Source organism: Polistes fuscatus, unplaced genomic scaffold (genome assembly GCF_010416935.1).
Source record: "Polistes fuscatus isolate 324 unplaced genomic scaffold, CU_Pfus_HIC Scaffold3, whole genome shotgun sequence".
NCBI lineage: Eukaryota > Metazoa > Arthropoda > Insecta > Hymenoptera > Vespidae > Polistes > Polistes fuscatus.
This window is the reverse complement of record NW_025113107.1, coordinates 764,389-784,924: the sequence shown is the minus strand read 5'-3', so window position 1 is coordinate 784,924 and position 20,536 is coordinate 764,389. Positions and strand designations below refer to the sequence as shown.

The following is a 20,536-nucleotide window of genomic DNA, read 5'->3' as shown; positions in this document are numbered from 1 at the left end:
AAAAAGCGACAGGAGGAGGGGAAATAAAATAAGAAGAAGAAAATGAAGAAGTAGAAGAAAATAGAAAAGGAAATGAACGATATACATAGACATGAATATACATATAATATATAAGCATGACACATAGAAGATTAAATAGCGGATAATATAGACACACACGCACACACACAACACACAGCCATACGTAGATACACATATTTGTACCTACATATAGGGAAAAAGTATCTGTGATAGTATAGTATCGATAGAGATCAGAAAGCTATTCTTTGTTGTTTCTTTTGTCGAATAAACAGGAACGATGTACGGATATTAACGAAAAGCTTATCCAGCCCGTTATCCTCTTGTATCTGCTTTGCGATGCAAACGAGAAGTAAGCGAGTGTTTTCTTAACGTTCTAAACTCATCTTCTCCCCTTTTATAGTCGAAAGTGTATAATACGAGAGTGAGATCGAGAGAATGATAAATAACGAAGGAAAAGGGAAAGAATAGAAAGATAGTAAAAAGGATACGAAAGGACAAAGAGAAGAAGAGATGATAGAATGGGCTGGAGTAAGTGGTGGGTGGGTGGGGTGAGAGTGAGGGGGTAGACTGTAGAAGGGGAAAAGAAAGAGGAAACAATTGGATTCACGTTATCCTGTTCCTTGATAAGAGTACTAAAAGTACTAAAGTATGTATATACACGTACTTATAGAAAATAAAATAGATTTCAACTCTCTTTTTATTGGATCACGAATGAAACGAACGAAACGAATCAAGATAGTATTATTACACATGAGTTATTTCTTACAAAGCTTTTCGATTAATAATACAAAAAAAAAAATGAAATAGGAAAAGTGAATTTAAATTGGAATGTTGTAGGTAAAATAGTTATTTGCACTTATTTGTTTCCTTTTTGTTTTTCTTTCGTTCATTTAACAAAATATTTTTAATTAAGTTCGAAGATTTTTTTTCTTTCTTTCTTTTCTTTTCTTTTCTTTTCTTTTATTTTCTTTTCTTTTTTTTCTTCTTACAATTAGTCGTTCGAAATTAATATGGTAAAAGTTTTAGAATAAGAAAAAAAATAGTTACAATTTTTATTCTCTATTTTACATGATCTTGTTCCTCAAATTTCAATCACGACTATTATTTATTTTTCAAATGTATTGTACCTTTGTATCTTTATTTTACGTTGGTAAAAAATTTTGTCTCTCCCTCCCCAACTCGTTTCAAAATCATACCTTGTCCGATCGTAATAATAACGTTAAAAATAAATACCATCAAACTAACAATAACAATTAGTCGTAGAAATAAGAAGTAGTAGTAGTAGTAAGTAATAGAAATAAAAGTAATACAAAATAATTAGCGATAAAACAGTAAGTAGGTATGTTAACAGTTAGCGTTAAAAACAAAGTCGATTCTAGGGATCTGTTTAATTACAAATAAAAAGGAACTAACAACAAAATAAAAAAAGATAAAGTTTCAAAAGCCTTGCTAAAAGTCTCTTTAAACGGATAACACCAATAAGATTGACTTGGTTTCTCTCTCTCCCTCTCTCTCTCTCTCTCTCTTGAAAAACCAGATACTTTAAAGACCTTATATCCAATTCGGACGATTTCGAACGAGGTTATTGTTTCTGCTGAATTTGATCCTTTGAGAGGTAACACGCTTTTCTTCCTCTCTCTCTCTCTCTCTTTCTTCGTTTCTCTTTCTATCTGTTTTATTCTCTTTCTGATCAACGGTCACCCCAGATTCGAAGAATCGATAAAATATACGAGTATGTATACGTATTCTCTATTTTCTACGGGACGCGTATAACGGGGGGGGGACTTGGCGTGTAACTTTTATCGAGTGGTGATATATATTTTTTTTTTACGGTCCACCTACCGTGAAACGTTCCCTCTCTTTTTATCTCTCTCTGTTTTTATAAACCACCCCTTTCCCACTTCTAACTCCTATATCAAACAACTTCACGAAGATTATATACGTCACGTTAAAATACTATCTTATATTTTTCAACGTTAGCTTGTAATAATAAACACTAGTGTATATAGATGATATTAATATTTTAATTATTATATATTTATATTTAAAATATATTTAATAATAAGTTATATAAATATATTATAATATTTCAAATATTTAATATAATAGTTATATATGTTAATATTTATTATAATTATTATTAATATTATTTTACACTCGAAGCTATTTTCTACATTGAGTATCCGCGAGGAATATCACTTATTCAAAATAAAAGATAGAAAGAAAGAGAGAGAGAGAGAGAGAGAGAGAGAGAAGAAATGCAATTACAAAGAGCTTTCAAGACTTGCAAAAGGGAAATACAATGAATATAATTTGAATTCATTTCGATAATATTAACGTTACAGTCTTCGAGATAGAAAGAGAGAAAGAAAGAGAGAGAGGGAGACAGTTTTTATTGAGAGAAGATATTACCAATCTCGTATAAGTTTATCATGAAATTATATATTATGTTATACTTACATATATGATTACATTAATTAGTGTTCGGTGAAATTAGGGCATTTGACCGATTCGTATTGCGCGCCGAATAGGTTAGATAGCGACGGCGTTGGGATATTAAATTGGTTAGAATTACATTCTAAATAGGATCGGGTACGGTTGCCTTAGTTGAGTTATGAGGGCGCGAGGGGGCATTAGAGATACATGTAGGACCGCCTTTAGCCGGCAAGGTACGAGCGCGTGGGTCTTGAGGTACTGGGGAGAGGGGAGATGGGTGCGTAGGCCCTGTCTCAAGAGCGCAAGCGACAGACCGATTCTGGATATTGAAAAGGACTATTCGTTTGCTGATAAGGTGCAGAGGCGCCATATTGGTTTCTTTGAAGTAAGAGCTGTTTCTTGTGGTGTGCTTTCGAGTTGTCGACTGGTAAGTTTGAAAGGGTTGGGCATAGCCGCAACCGAGCTTTTTTACTAAGTAGGAGGGGGTTGTGCATAGACACAACCATGCACTTGGCCAAGTAGAAGGGGTTTTGCATAGACTCAACCGCGCTCATTATTAAGTTCGATGGGGTCGTGCAAGCACACGACCGCACTGTTTTACTTCACTTTGAAGGAGTTGTGCAAAAGGCACAACTACGCTTGTCACCGACAGTCACGGTGCCTATTACAGTGTTTACCAGTCGACCTGCCGAGGATAAATTTGTGAAGGAAAAGGCTACCCCACGTGGAAGGTGTTGGCAGCGAGATTAACGTGTTTTGAAGACCGGATAACGCATCTAAGTAGGCTACGATAAGTTACATATTTGTAGTGGAGACGAAGGTAAGAGAGTTCTCTAGTTAAAGAAGAAATAAGAGACTACTATTTACTGTATTATAGGATTAAATAAAGTCATAGCTTGCCCCGGCTTTTCTCTCAACTTCGTGAGAGTTTTTATGCCGAAGCAAGTGTTTCATACCGCGTAAAATTGTGTTAATTGATTTATCTATCCTTCCCTATCTCACTCATTCATGCGTCGAAATAACCGAACTCACGACATTAATATCGAAACGCTTACAGTCTTATATTCTACAAACAATTAGTATATATGATATTTCAATTTCTTATATTATTGTTCTCTCGTAATAAAATAGGGTCTCGTGGTAGAGGGGAGGGGGGCACGCTGTTCTTTGAGAAAGTTAAATAATAAAAGAAAGAAAAAAGAAAAAGAAGGAATATTAATAAAATGTTATTAGTATTTTACCACGATCGTTATTTTTCGCGTATTCTTTTATTTGAAATATTCATCGAAACGAATATTACAAATAATCATTCGTGAAAATAGAAATATTTCATACTAGTTGTTTATATATATAACGAGTAAGAAAAAAATTTAATTATTTTTAATTATGTCAACTTTAATTGGTTTTGTTGTGTATTTGTTTTTCTCCCTAATTTTCTATCCTCCACCCCTTTATCGGTATCCTTCGCGTAAAAAGAAATAACAAAAAAAAAAACATACAGATAAAAATGAGAAGAATTACGATGTTCCAAATGAATAAAGAAAATACAACGATGTATACTTGTAATATTATTATTACATAAATTTGTATAACATGTAAATTAGATTGAAAATAAATTCAATCTTATTTCGACTTCTTTCGACAAAAAAAATAAAAGAGAAGCACTTTGATATGGCGCATCATTGATGTCAAATAAATCCAATGAAAAAACGTTCTACCTCTTTTTCGGTTTGTTTTTTCTTTCTTTCTTTCTTCGTGCACTTTTCTACACCTACTATCTATCCCCCATTGGGAGAGAAAAAGAATAAGTGGAAGAAAAGGAAAATAGGAAAAAATAAGAAGAAGAAGAAGAAGAAGAAAAAAGAAATAAAAGAAAAAGAATAAGAAGAGAACTTGAGTTACTGTACTCGACGTACTACGACGGTAACAAAATCAACTACTTCAATATACCTACAAGTAGAAGGCAAGCATTCGATCAGAGATACTTCACTATGACAGTGTCTACTCGAGACTCGATAGAGAGAAATAATGATGAACCACTTGGGTGATCGTAGATATCGAAATAAAAAGAAATTTTTACTCTAGAACTTTCACACACACACACACACACACACACATACATAACAGTCATATGTAACTATATAGAATGTAACAAAAGTATCCAGCAAAACTTTATCCGCGAATTTCTTCATTCTTACAGAAGAAAAATTGTCGTTAAATCTGACATAGTAAAGTGTACAATCAAAAATCAATTTGTTCAGTTATTTAATTTGTCGATACAAATTTAGCCTTTCATTGCAATTATTATAAGTAATACGTTTATTTGAATTATTTCGAATTATTATAAGTAAAATAATTAAACATATTATATTCAAATAAATGTGTTAATCATACTAATGGATTTGTTTGTTTCCTTTGAATATTTATTCCATATAATAATTAATTATCATACTCAACGCGATATATAAATGTGAGATCTTTATTCGGACAGGAAGCGAATATTTTAAGTAAACATCACGAGAACTAAATGTTTCATAAGTTCTACCAATTAGTACAATTAGCTTAGACAATTACAAAATCCTATTCGTGTTTGTCGTTTGGAAAATTAAATATCTCTCTATCGACGTCGAATTAAACTTGAATTTCTCGTCTTTACGTATGACAAAATTCGCGTCGAGTAATTTAATTTCACAGAGTATACATATTTGTATAAGTAACCTTATGGTTTATTCGAAGAAAAATTTTTACCGAAATAGAAAAGCTTTGTGTTATTGTATGCCATTAGAAATATTCTGTGAAATTTATCCGTGTACTCGTAAAGTATATATTTTTAACAATGCGATGCATATACATATCACACACACATACACATAGACAGACAGACACAACCTACATATAAAGATATTTTTTGTTGTTTTGTTTAGTTATAAAACAAAGAAAATCGTCCGCGTATATCTCTGTTAGTAATTTTTCTTCTTCTTCTTTCAATTCTTCTTCGTTTGAATGAAACGAATCAAAGCACGAAACGTTTCTTTTTAGTTTCGAAAACGCTACGTTTTATTCTACTGGATGAATAAAAATCAGGAAATGAGAGTCTACCGAGTTAACCGAAATTCCTGGAACGGAAGAGGTTGAATATATAAATCTACCAAGTGTAGACGTACGCGTGTATGTAAGTGTATGTATTATACTTACGTACTACATTGGTATATATATGTAAGAATTTATTGTATAATGGTAATATATTTAGTATTTATTAAAAATAAGTAACAAGGTATAATGTTTGTAAAAAGAATATAAATGATAAGTATCTATAATCTAATAATCTAATAATCTAATAACAAGTGTAACTCCCACGTCCCGAAATCAACCGCAAGGAACACCCGAATCCGACTCTTCGTCGTCTATCTTGATCCTTCGCCGTTCCCCCGTTGTCTTTCGTACCTCCCGTTACACTTATCACTCCTCTTATTCAACTCTCAGAAAAACGCAACCCAGAACAGAACAGAACAGAACAGAACCCAGCACCGTCCTTCCCGTCGCCCACTTATATCCTACATCCCCTCCATCGTCTCCCGTTGTTTCTCGTCATCTCCCTGGAAACTTCCCGATCATTCCAAGCCACGCGCAAATGTTCTTCCGGTATTTCACATTATCGAGAACATTCGGGAGACTTCGATGTAGCGATACAAAGGCGACAAGTCCGGACGATGTAACCTTAAACCTATAAACTAACATTCCTATCTAACGCTCTTCCTTTGTCTCGACCGGATGCATTCTTTCATTTCTTTCAATCACTCTCACACTCATACCATTCACACATTCATATCTACACTTCTTAATAATACAAAACCCCACACTCGGCCGTTCTGACAGAATATATCTGTCCTCAGATATGCCACTAATCGTACCACCACCATCAAAAATTTTTACATCTTTCCGAATCCATGGTTCGACAACAAAGTAACAACCAAGAATCTTCCTAGTAGTGGGGATAGCCCCACGGTCAATCTTATCCAACCAAGCTTTCCATTTATCAAAATTCCGCAGCACTTTCCCCGCGATATTACGTATTCCCTTGAAACAATAATCCCCCTTTCGCATGGTGGGTGTGAACGCACGACAATCTATAACTATCTTAAAATCTATTCCTAATAGATACACTCTAAATTTTCGCAATGACTTAGTAATCGCAAATACCTCCAACTTATAACTAGAATATTTTTCTTCGGCCGGAGTGGTCTTTCCACTCGCACAATATATCGGGTGAAACATATCGTCGGTATTGTCACGCCGCATCAAGATCGCCCCGTATCCCCTACCAGACGCATTCGTATAAAGCTCTGTTTCGGCGTTCACCCTGTACAGTCGCAGTACCGGTTTATTACACAATATCTCTTTAATTTTCTTGAAGGATTCTTCCTCTTCACGCCCGAACTTAAATTCTATTTCTTTCCTCGGTAGATTAGACAACGGTCTCGCAATAACCGAATACCGTGGCACAAACTTTCGAAAATACCCTGTTGGTCCGAAAAAACTTAGTACGCCCCTGCGATTAGTATCTACCTCGTCCTTTTCTTTTGGCGATAGCCCTCTCGGACACGCGTACACCGGTTCTTCGTCTTTTAAAACAATATTCTTTTCCAAACCCTTTTCGCGGACTTCCTCTGGTCGATAATTCGTTATTAAAGTTTCTATTTTTCCCTTATGCCTTTCGTTTGCAACATGAGATAGATCCATTTCATTACGCTCGTTAATTACATCCATTTTCAAAATTTCGTGTTTATCATCGTTCGTTACCGGACTTTCCTTCGTATCGCGGATGGAGACTTTACCCGCGTCAATTACTACTCTTACCTTTCTCAAAAAATCGTTACCGATAAGCAAATCATAACCCAATAAAGTATCAGAAACCACATGCAACCTAATCGGATACACCATCCCATCAATAGTGACCGTTGCTTCTATTTCGCCATACGTACTAATTAAGTCAGAACCCACGCCTTGAAATCGCAAAATTTCCTTACCCAATTTGGGTGCGCCGATCTTAAAATATTGGTTCGCTGTAATTAGACTAAGATCGCTACCCGTATCTATCAACGCTGTAACATTACTGTCTCCTAATTGCACTTCTTTAACACACTTTCCGCCGGCTTCTGTACTCACACTACACACTTGCTTCGGCGTCTCCTGAGGCTTGATGTTCTTCTGACAATCCTTTGATACATGGCCGAATTCATCGCACTGATAGCATTTCACGCTCTTGGTCCTAAATGGACACTCTCGTCTCCGATGACCCGACTCTCCACAATTGTAACAGCTTCCACCGCCGGTCCTCGTAGATGATCCACGTGGTAGTTCCTCCGTTTCCTTGCTCTTATGCACCTTCGGCGTCTTCGATTTTTTCTGCAGCTCTTCTTTCATTGCCTCATAGAACGTAAACTTCTGTTTCAGCTCGCTAATCGTCGTTGCCCCGTATAAGATCGTTTTATTAGATGGTTCATCTTCTATACCATTCACAATGTACTGTATCGTACTTGTCTTGTCCAGTCCTCCTTGAGCAGCAATTTCGCACATAGTGTAGATGTATTCCTGATAGGATTCTTCAACTTTCTTCATTCGTTTCCTAAGTAACTCGTGGACCTTATATGCACTTGTCACTTCCGCAAATTCGTTTAACAATGCCTTCTTAAGCTGTTTCCACGACTTACCACACTTCTCGTATCGCACGAACGATCTCGCCGATCCTCGCAATAACCGTCTACAATATATAATTTTTCGAGTACTGTCCCATTGGCATACTTCTGCCATATCTTCGAAATCTCTCATCCAACGCTTAACACTAAGCGTATCGTCGCCACTAAATGTTTGGAGCGACTCTTCCACATCTTTGAAAGTTAGCATCTGCATTGCCTTCGTAGAAATTTCATCCTCACTGCTTTCCGCTTCTTCCTCTTCGGAATCATCATCATCATCGTCATCATCGTTTTGCCGCAGCTTCTTTTCCCTAGCTGCTCGCAGGCGTTCCGCAAGTTCCTTCTTTTTACCTGTCGACCGTAAGCCCATCTCCTTCAATTTGGCTTTCAAGTCCAGATACCTCATTTCACTAATATCTGGTTCAGCCGCCACAATTGTCGTATTTGCCAGATCTTCTTGAGATGACCTTCCCGACTCCATGATGAACTTACTCACTTTCACTGCCCTAGACTTATAGATACTCACAAGCTCGTTACTTCGATTCTATCCCGGACGAGCCCCCAAAAATGTAAGAATTTATTGTATAATGGTAATATATATTTAGTATTTATTAAAAATAAGTAACAAGGTATAATGTTTGTAAAAAGAATATAAAATGGTAAGTATCTATAATCTAATAATCTAATAATCTAATAACAAGTGTAACTCCCACGTCCCGAAATCAACCGCAAGGAACACCCGAATCCGACTCTTCGTCGTCTATCTTGATCCTTCGCCGTTCCCCCGTTGTCTTTCGTACCTCCCGTTACACTTATCACTCCTCTTATTCAACTCTCAGAAAAACGCAACCCAGAACAGAACAGAACAGAACAGAACCCAGCACCGTCCTTCCCGTCGCCCACTTATATCCTACATCCCCTCCATCGTCTCCCGTTGTTTCTCGTCATCTCCCTGGAAACTTCCCGATCATTCCAAGCCACGCGCAAATGTTCTTCCGGTATTTCACATTATCGAGAACATTCGGGAGACTTCGATGTAGCGATACAAAGGCGACAAGTCCGGACGATGTAACCTTAAACCTATAAACTAACATTCCTATCTAACGCTCTTCCTTTGTCTCGACCGGATGCATTCTTTCATTTCTTTCAATCACTCTCACACTCATACCATTCACACATTCATATCTACACTTCTTAATAATACAAAACCCCACATATATATGTATAAGAACATTCGTTTTTTGGAATCGAATATACGTGCAAGTTAAACAGAGTTACAAGTTAAACCGTTGCATTAGAAATGTAACTTTATATTTGTAGAAAAATACACGAAGTACACTTAAATTTTTGTTACCTTCGTAATTTTAGATTTGGAAACGAACAAAAAAAAACATTAAATGTTGAGTAGGAAAAAATTTCAGAAGGTAGAAAAACTTTTTATAACAAAAGTACGTGTATTTTTTATCTAAAGAGTAAATTATTGAACGAACTTATCGAGGATGTAATAGTTTTTGTCTTTTTTTTTTTATTTCCAATTTATAGGAATAGGAATTATCCGATTATCTTTGAATCTAATTACTATTCGTGATAAATAAAATAGTTCTATGTTAATTTACACCACGCGTAGTATAATATTTTGATCGGAGGTAAATTATTTCATCGAAAATGATCAAAAAGTCATTATATATTTTTATATTCGAATTCATTCGTTCAGACATTTTTAAATCGACATTTTCGATTCGCCATTGAATATAAAATTCACATCTTCTTTATATTTATTTAAATTATCGAAATAATTTCACATTTATATGTTCGATAAGGTGATATTTATAAAAACCCATTCTTTTTTTGAATCTATTTATTATTATTATTATTATTATTATTATTATTATTATTATTATTATTATTATCATTTTGTTATAATTTAAGCGTCAAAATTCGCGCGAATGAATTAACTTGATTTTAATAACAACGCGTCGAATTTGATGAAGGTTTTGAGAAGTAGAAAAAGATGGTCGCGTTAGTTAGACACGTTTATCATGCAAAACGTTTACTTTACCATATTTTCTGTTTGAACATATATGCAAGTAAAAGAGAGAGAGAGATACAAGCGTGTATATCCAGCTAAATGAGAGTACAATTATAAAAGACATGAAAAGAAAAATCTCTAATTATATCCTATACGTGCGAAAGATATTTCAGAATTCGTATTCACCTAGGAAGAATACACATACATGCATACATAGGTACATACGTACATACATATATAAAACATACGTGGGGAAAGGGAAATGCTTGTTTTACCGCAACGCGCGAAGAATTCTAAATTTTTAAATGTAACTACCAACCCTTGAGAGAATAATCCCACCTTAGTTCGAGATAATTATAAACATATTAAGTTTTTACCCCAGTTGTATATTTTATATTGTTCCTTTGAGTCGAATAAATGTTTCGAGATTTCTAACTATTGCGTATTTGCATTAAAACAGAAACACATGGGCTCACGCATACTCATAAACGCATATAGTAGTAGATATTATATACATATATAAATGTATATACTGGAATAAAGGTTTGTACCTATGTATGTATATAATAATAATAAAAATACATGAAAACACCCACTCATACATACACAGATGCATATATAACATATTGGGTTGTTCGAAAAGTAATTTCGTTTTTTTTGTTTATAGAAATTCTCCGTTACTCGGCATTCACCTATACCTTATTAAACTATAATCTAAAACCGTATAAAATTATTTTACACTTTAGGAAAAAGACACTTCGTTTCTCATTTAGAATCTCTTCTTGCTTTTAAATATATTTAAATTAAAGTTTTCATTTATTTTTCTTTCTTTCTTTTGTTGTTGTTGCCATATCGTATTCAAAAATGAAGAAAATCAATGTTACAATATTTCGTCATATTTTTCTATTTTACTTTATTTTTTTTTTTTTTTCTATTACCATAAGAGCCCGAGTGCAAGGCTGGGACATCCTGTATATACTAGGGTGTATAAGTTTTTGTATAAATGTATACATTTAATATTACATAGGTGTGTATAGGTAAGGTGTATAGGTGCGTACGTGTAAATATTATATAAATACGTATGTATGAACCGTATGTGTATGCATATATTATAATATTACATAAGGTGGAGTATATACTGAAAAGGTTATATTCCTAGAGACACAAACCGTACGATATACTTTTCCTCGATGTGCCACGGGAAAAGAGTTTCCACTAAAAATTTGCATTTTAAGGAACGCGCATACGCTGCTACGTTGCAGTTGTACAACGCGTGCAAGGTAACGAGCTGGCAAGAAGATCGTAAATCCGAGAGAAATAACCAATCGACCGTGAGTATGCTCGTATAAAGAAAGATGATAGAAATTATAGGGGGGGGGGAACATAAATATATATTTTTGCAATCATATATATATATACAAATATTAATCAATCGTAAGATAAATACAAAATCGAATAAAACATTGATCCCACGACAACGATAAGAAAAAAAAAAGTAACGAATGTCGAATATCATTGTTTCACAATCACACAATTTTTTTCACCATTTTTTATTTATTTAATATTATTATCACTTTTCTTTTTTTATTCTTCTTCTTTTTAATATAAATCGTTCGTTTTAATCGTCGACTGCAACGCATATTTCCGCGTATTTCCTTTCAATTTCATTTCACACACGTGGTACACGCACACACATACACATACACCTACGCACCTATGAAGGATAGGGTACACGAATTGCAAACACACACACATAGAATTATGCTTTTGTAAGCACGCCGAACAAGCGCTATCGAATACGTTCCAATGAATTCACGGATTAGTTGCTTGTTAACGCGTTAACGTGTAATAATAATACAACCGCGAATAATATTTTGATTAAATAATAATTAACGAGATATAGGGGTAGGTAGGAAAATTTTTCTTGTTGAAGTTTATTTCGAAATTACAATGCTACGTAACATATCAGTCTATCCGTCCGTCTGTCCGTCTGTTCGTCTAATTAAAAATAACATTATTACAATTATCATATATCATTTACTCGTTATTACGATACAAAAGGTTGAAATAATCATTTTTCGTCCAATAAATTTTAAACGAATCATTCCTGAATATTTTTTTTTCCTTTTACTGTCTTTTTTTTTTTTTGATAAATTAATTTCTTTTCATTTATAAACGTAAATCGGTCAAATGTACGTGTACGTACATTTACACGTATTGTATTCGATACGCAATTAGTAATATCGAATTACCGATTTACATATGTGGAAACAGTATTGTTATAGAAATTTTGAAACCGATTGTTCTATCAATTGTTGCAACCGATCGATATCCTCTGTAATTTGTTACATATTTCAATCACCAATATTACTTCACAAAAGGAAAACTCCTTTCCTTGATTAACTCGTTATTTCATTTTTATTAGATTAATTTAATGCAAGATTTATTGTAACATTTTTAACGACAATATATATATATATGTACGTTGGCATAATAACAATTAGAAAAATATCATCGATTGTTTGTAGAATTATAATCAACCAATCCCGATCGCGGTGGTATCATTGGACGAACAAATTAATCAACGTAAACGTTATCGCTTGGGATAAAGTACATTTTTCTTTTATTTTTAATTTCACCTTGCGTATATTTAACAGATCTGCGAATTCGCGCGTGTAATTTTGTCATCGGCCAACGGGGAATAAAAGACAAATTAAAATTATTGATCGTTCTAAGTGAATATGTACAAAAGATAAAAAAACAAACAAAGAAGGAAAAGAAAAGAAACAAATTACATCCTATTTCATTCTAATTAACTCATAAAAGAAAAAAGAAAAAAAAAGAACAAAAAAAAATTGTGCTCTCTATTTCCAATACTTTCTTTGTTTTTTTTTCTTTTAATTTTATTATTATTTTAATCGAAATTTTCAATCGACTATCGAAAGCTTTCGGTATTACATAGAGAACAAAACCAAAAAATAGTATAATAGTAGTTAAAAAATCCAAAATAAAAATGATATTACACCGGGTTGAAAGGAAAATCCTTTAGCTTTTTCAACGTATGGGGGCAGGGGGTGGCAAAGTTTTTGCCACTCGGGTGTCAACTATTTCAAATTATAAAAGAATTTTTAAAACATTTTTTTATTAAAAATGATTAAAACATTCTTCTTCCGTTTCCGCGTTTCCTTTTTTTTCCCTTTTTTTCCCTTTTTTCCCTCTCTCCACGCTTTTCACATAGATATGAGTTATACATAATGTGTAAAAAGCAGGAATTTTTGTAAAATTGTATGCGAGAATTCTCTCTCTCTCTCTCTCTCCCTCTCTCTTTCTTTCTATCTACACATATATAATATTACAAATTTTAATATACCTACATGTACATATATATGTATATATATATATATAAGTTTTTTATTTTATATTGTTTTAATAAATTTTCCTGCGTGCTTTTGACGTACATCTGTCGCTGAATGAATCGAAACATACTTACGCACAAAATATTCTCTCTCGTAGCGAAATATTTTATGTGTAAAAAAAAGAATAAAAACTAAAAAATAAAAAAAAAACGAGAACGAACGAAAATGAGGAACATTTTATTTTTGAAGGGAAAACCCCTACCCCCTCCCCCCAGAACAAAAAAACAAAGAAAAAAGAACAGAAAACAGTTTTGAAAAGTTGAAAAGAAAGTCAAAGGCAGAAAATATGATTGTCAAAGTTAACATTGAAACATACTGGAGATGTATTTAGATTTGCACTAGTATAGGGTGAGAAGAACTCTACCATCAACTACCGGGCTAGATGAAAAGAGAAAACTGGAGAAAGGAAAAGTGATTAATCGTAAACTGAACGAAACGAAACAAAATAAAAAAAAAAGAAAATCCAAAAAAGAGAAAGAAGGAAAAAACGAACGAACGAACGAACGAACGAATGAAGCAAATGAGACTGAAAAAGGTTTTAATGAGTGAATGATACTCACCGGTAGGTACCAACACGTTAAGTAGGATAGACAGGATGAGACTGGTGACCCGATAGCCATGTATTATAACCATCAGCCACCTAGAAACATTGAATCCAGCAGCATGCCATAAACCGGTGCCTTCGTGTACCATGTTTTTCAAGCTCGTCTTTTTCTACTTCCGCACGAACCACCACTACTACCAGCACCAGCACCACCACCACAATAACAACCACTACTTCCACCAACTCACTTGCGCACATTCACGAACGTATTATACTTTAATATCCCGAAGGTTCAGTTCTCAGAACGTTGCAACAAATAACCAACCAACCAACAATAACAACAACAACAACAACAACAACAATAACAGGTGCTACTACTATTACTACTACTATTACTGTTACTACTACATACAGGTGAGTATTATTTCTGAAATACGAAACATTTTATGATACGCTTGGGTGTCACCTTTTCTATCTATCTATCTTTCTTTCTTTCTTTCTTTCTTTCTTTCTCTCTCTCTTTTTCTGTTTGTAATTCTCTCCTTTTTTTGTTTAAATCTTTTTCTTTTCCTTCTCTCTTTGTCAAGCACCAAATGCAATTCGCAGGTAGTAGCTGCTAGTATGATATCGTTGTTCTTGTTAAAGTATAAAAGGAAAAAAGAAGAAACAAAAAATGTGATCTGTATTTTTCGTTTCAATTATAATCCCTTCCTTCCTTCCTTCTTTCCTTCTCCTTACTTTTCGTTCCTTCGGTATCTTATCTCCTTCTCTCAATGATATAATACTTTCGATGAGGATTCTTGGGCGGAGAGGTTAGTTTTCCTTCTTCGTTGAATGAACTCGAAAAGACGTACGCGACGATAAAACCTTCCAGACTTGGACAATATATATATAAATATACTTCCTCCCCCCTTAACAGTATATATTTCAACGTTCCGTATTTTTCTCCTCGCCCAAAGCCCTTCTTCCTCTTCTCTATTCTTCTCTTCTCTTATTTCTTCCCTGAGAAAAAGAATTTCCTTCAGATATAAAGAAGAAACTTGTCAATACCGATTCGTATCGCACATTATTATCGTCATCGGTTTGAAACGTCGGGAACGCGAGTTAGCCAACGTTCTTGGTTGTCCTCGTTGTTGTCTTACTTCGAACACGCGAAACGTTTCTAGTAGAGACTTTGACGATGGAATTAGGCGAGACATACTCTGACTTCCATCCGTGTTTAGAATCCGACTACCGATCGAGAAAGCCAAATAGATAGATAGTTAGATAAGAGTACAATTAGACTCCTTCACGAAATATTATATATGCAGAGTGTTGTTTTAATTCTTCCTCGGAACACACGCACGTTAGATTCACTGTTATTGTTTTATGTTGTAAGCTTGAGGATAAAACTTTTAAGAAATTTCATCCCTTTTCTATCCGTCATCCTTTATAAATTACGTTCACTTATGTACGTAAATACGTGAGAGCAAGTAAGAAAGTATAATACGTATGTGAATACACGTATATATATCTGTGTTATGTATCACTCTCTCACTCTCTCTCAATCTCTGTTTCTCTTTCTCTTGTCTTTGCTGTATTACTTCAAACAGAATAGATATTACAGTTCACTCGAAATTCGACCCGCTCCAAGGCTATTCCCGTTTCGACTTGGCAAAGTAGTTCTCACGGTGCACAAAAGGCAACCAGCCGTTTGTCGAAGAAGGGAAATATTCCAGAACAAGGTAAACCGTGTTGCATGAGTATTATTAGTGCGCCAGTCGCGGAAACGGATGAACATTTTACTTTGCGATACGACTAGGCGTTTCCCTTGGAAGCCACCGTTGTTGTTGTTGTTGTTGTCACTGTTGTTGCTGTTGTTGTTGTACCATTTTACAGTTATTTATTACCGACAGTTTCGCGAATCGAAACACGTCTAATTTCTCTCCTCCTCTCTCTCTCTCTTTTTCTCTTTCAGTTTGAGTCTTTCAAACCGACGTCATAGTCAATTCGGAAGCTATAGAATATCCCATTTCACGAATATTGTCCAATTTATCGAAATATTACGCTACGTATAAATGAATGAATGAACGAACGAACGAACGGGAATAGGAGACAAGTGGAAGAATAAGAGAGAGTAAGAAAGAGAGAGAGAGAGAGAGAGAGAGAGAAATTCGATTAAAGTCGTTGTTTGGCCCCAGGGCGTTAATAACGCTTTTCGTCAGGGTCGTAGTATGTTACTGGTGTCTTCCCTCACCAACTTACAAGTTAGTCCTTACCATTGCCATTTCTTAATAAGAGAAACGGAACATTCACGAAGAAGAGTTCCTTACCAATGTTGGTAGCCTTCGAGTGAATCAACCTTGGACCACCCTTTTCCCTCTTTGACGAAAATTCCCTTCCCTTCCCCTTCTTCCTTGTACTACTATCGATGTTGATTTCGTTCTCCTTCTGTTTCGTCTCGTTGTATTTGCAATACTACTACTAATACTACTAGTATTACTAACACCACCACCAACACAACCACCACCACCCTTCCATGACCGGAGGTCCTCTTTCCTTTGAGCAATTCGAGCTGGGTTCGTATTCTTAATCCGCGTATTCCCAGAGGTCTTGCTTAAGTTCTACGACTACTATCCTATTGCTTCGTCCTCTTATAGTTGCACTCTGCCTGGGTACACACACACACGACCCGTTTTACTGAAAATCGAGTAAACTTGTAAGATCTAATGAAAATCATTTCCGATATGTGTATTATATGTATATGTGTGTTAACTTGACCGCTATAATAACGCGATAATGTAATGAAAATTTGATTTTTTTTTTCTAACCTTTTTCTTTGTTCATTTATCTTTCCTATGGTTTTTTATTACTTTCTTCTTTTTTTTTTTTTTTCTATAGATTTCGATAATTACGAGAAAATGGAAGAAAGTCATGCTATTAATTTACGAGAATTTATTTTTTAATTTTTAATTCTCATTCTTCGCGTTTTTCTTTATACGTGCGTGCAATTAAACTGAAAATTCTATAATAAATATACAAAAATTATTCTCTTTTATTCGTTTAACTAATGCGAGATAAGGTTTTCCAAGTTTTCTTCGAACGTTTCCCCCACCCCTTATCCCTATTTTTAGATTTATTTTATCTATTTTTTTTTCGTTTTCTTTTATATCTTTCGATATCTCTAACCTTACGATTTCCCGAAAGAAGAAGAAGAAGAAGAAGAAAACAAAAAAAGAAGAAGGAATTGAATGTAAAGTGAAAAGTACGTACAACACATGTGTTTTTTTCTTTTTCAAAGCAGCTAAAGGGTTTTTTTTTCTTCTTCTTCTTCTTCTTTTGCGGGAAATAAGAAACACGCGAATTTAAAGTGAAAAGTATCTACGAGAATAGAATACAAAAAAAAAAAAAGATAAAAAATACGCGCCATTACGTAAGATAATTTTATATTTCAAATTCTTTCTAATTTATTTCTCGATGATCATTATACTATCGGTTTATTTTATTTATTTTTTCAAGTTTTAATTTGTCCTGTGGTAAAAAAGATGTAAGAGAATGAAAATACAAAAAGAAAAAAGAATGGAAAGCACAATTTTATCGAAAGTTTGACGGATAAGTTAAATTAACGAATTAAAAATGTAGAAATTAATAAAGAAATAAATTCAATAGGGCGAGGTTTGAAATGAAAATTTGTGTCAATGACACGGAGCCACTATATCGTCTATTCTTCTGTGAAAATAAGTTATAAAATATAAAAAAAACAAGTTATAAAACGAGTTATAAAACGAATTATAAAAAAATAAATATTCATGACAATATCAGGGAAAACCAAACTCCTCGTGAAAGTTTTAATAACGCCACTCACTTGTAAGATAAACAAACTTATTATTCATATACTCTCACTTACTCTCTCTCTCTCTCTCTCTCTCTCTCTCTTTCTCTCTACTTCTATATCGTATTTATTCTTCTACAAATACTATTATATTTACTTTACCTTATTATCGAGTTTATATAAAATACATATTTGTTTATCTCGCATTTTCCTACAGCGAGATAAATTAATTCATAATCCTTTATTCGTGTAATTATTAATTAAATATATATTTTCAAAGAAAGAATAAATAAATAGAGAGAAAGGGAGAGAGAGAGAGAAATAAAAATACAAATAATATAATAAAGGTTCGTAAAATTATTCAACAAAGATTAATTTATTCGCGATTCTTTATTAATTCTCCCTTTTTACTGCTTTCAAGGGATAAGATAAATGAATTCTTTTATATTTCATATAATTAATAATTCATTTTATAACTGCAACATAGAGAGAGAGAGAGAGAGAAAGAAATGGTAACGATAAAGAAAATAAAAATATGATAAAAGTTTATACAAGTTGCGAATCTTGTCTATCGATTAAAAAATATACTTATGAAAATTAATTCGTACACGATTTCACATATGATTAATAATTAAGTATCTATTCGAAAAAAAAAAGAAACTAAATCGCAAGAAAGCATATAGAATTAGGAAGAAAAAAAAAGGTTCAAAGATTAATATGAGAGAGAAAAAAAAACACACGAAATAAAGATACAAAATAATATTAATAATAATAATAATAATAATAATAATAATAACAGTTTATATAGTTGTTAGTTATCTTCTTTTATAAAGTAGGTATCTTTAGTAGATATCTCAACGTTATTGGAGCGGAAGATAATGTTCTACAAACGTAACGAGCTGTTCGCGAAAATCTATTCTATCAATATTTTTCCTCCCTTTACTCTTATCTGGTTGTCTCTACGTGTATATATATGTGTGTGTGTGTGTGTGTGTGTGTGTATCGATTGTGAATGCAGTCAATCGATATTCCATTACTCATAAAAAATTGATCAAGACTAGAAAGAAATCGAAAAGAGATAGGAATCCAACACAGCTTGCATTGCACTCTTTTTTTCTTTTTTTTCTTTTTACTTTTTACTTCTTCTTTTTCTTCTTCTTCTTCTTCTTCTTCTTCTTTTTTCTCGTGAGTTTTGAATTCTTAAAGAGAACGAATTTTCTTCTACAAGTTAAATAATCTATCTCGCATCTCTAATTAGATTTTTTTTATCGGATCGATGGACTTCAAGTTCATCTACCTATCTAGTCTTAAGTGCTTAACTTATTAACTTTTGTATTATTTTTATTTATTTTAGTATTTCTTTTTTTCATTTTTTTTCTTTTTTTTTTCTTTGTTGCTATTTTCTTATCAAAGTAAACCAAGCAAGAAAGGATGGAAAAGTACGAGCGTTTGTTTGTTACTTTCATGTCAGATACAAACGATAAATTTTGCAATGCATTTTGTCACAATGCATCGCAAATATTTTTCTTTAATAAATAAATATCTTTCAGAGTATGATTGTTACTTTTCTTCTTTTTTTTTCGTTTCTCTCCGTAAAAACGTAAAACGTAACGGTGACGAATAAAAGTAATCGTATTTGTTTTGGTTTTGTTTTTACATGTACATTCACTGGATTCATTTATTAAGTCAAATTTTGTATGGGAGATAACAGAAAAGTGAATTACGAAAAGTACAAATCCATTGTTGTTAATTAATACCATTGACGAGATGAGTTGTTCATCAATATACCAACGAATAAATAAATAAACTAACGAACGAGCGAACGAATAAACGCGAACAAAAATAAAAATAATCATCTATTTTTCAAACATATATAAGTAATATTTTTCATTGAAATCATTAAGACCCATAAGATTAACAAAATTTTGTTATATTGTAACAGAGGTAGAAGAATAAATAACGTGAAAATCTAATGAAACCTTAATTCGATAATTGCCAATGCAAATACTACCTTTGATTAATTAAGAAGATTAAAATAAGAAGAAAAAAAAGAAAAGATTAAATCGATAATAGATTGAATGGAAAGATTGTCGCAGGGGAAATAAAAGACAATATTAAAATTCTAAGGAGAGGAACTTCTTCTCTCTCGTAAGGTCTTCATTGGACCTTTTCGAGAACCTTGCTAAGGTTCGTACGTCTATTAAGGACGAACGTTCTAAGCTTTTCGAAAATGGGAACAAATGATAAGTTTAACAAGTTTAAAAGCGTTTTTCCTTTTCCAACCTAAGTTATATACGCGTTTACGTTAATACGGGTAAAAAAAAAACAGAAAAGAAAAGAAAAGAAAAGAAAAAATAGAATTAAAAAACAAGAATAAAAAGTGGATGGATGAAGGAAAAATAAGCGAGAGAACGATAATAAAAATGAAAAAAAAGAAATGAATAAAAATACAAAAATAATACTTCGCGTTAAATCCGTTCTAAAAAATTAAAAAAATAAAATAAAAGAAAGTAAGAAACAAGAATAATATATAAACAAAACAAACAAAAATTAACGAATAAATGTAAATTTAAAAATAAGTAA

General features: G+C 33.2%; 1 protein-coding gene and 1 long non-coding RNA gene across 4 annotated transcripts in view; one reads left to right on the top strand and one right to left on the bottom strand.

Annotated features, from left to right (window-relative positions):
* The window catches only part of LOC122520227 (integumentary mucin C.1-like), an 89,397-nt gene extending 73,152 nt beyond the window's left edge, over positions 1-16,245 (bottom strand). For all 3 annotated transcript variants that reach the window (XM_043640295.1, XM_043640291.1, XM_043640292.1), the window contains exon 1: positions 14,159-16,245. In XM_043640295.1, coding sequence (XP_043496230.1) covers positions 14,159-14,291 — 133 coding nt within the window. In that variant the 5' untranslated portion in view covers positions 14,292-16,245. The remainder of the gene's footprint in view (positions 1-14,158) is intronic.
* Positions 2,774-3,417, top strand: LOC122520249. Its single transcript, XR_006304492.1, has 2 exons — positions 2,774-2,884; positions 3,128-3,417. It is a non-coding gene; the product is annotated as an uncharacterized LOC122520249 (long non-coding RNA).
* Positions 16,246-20,536: the final 4,291 nt, after the last annotated feature.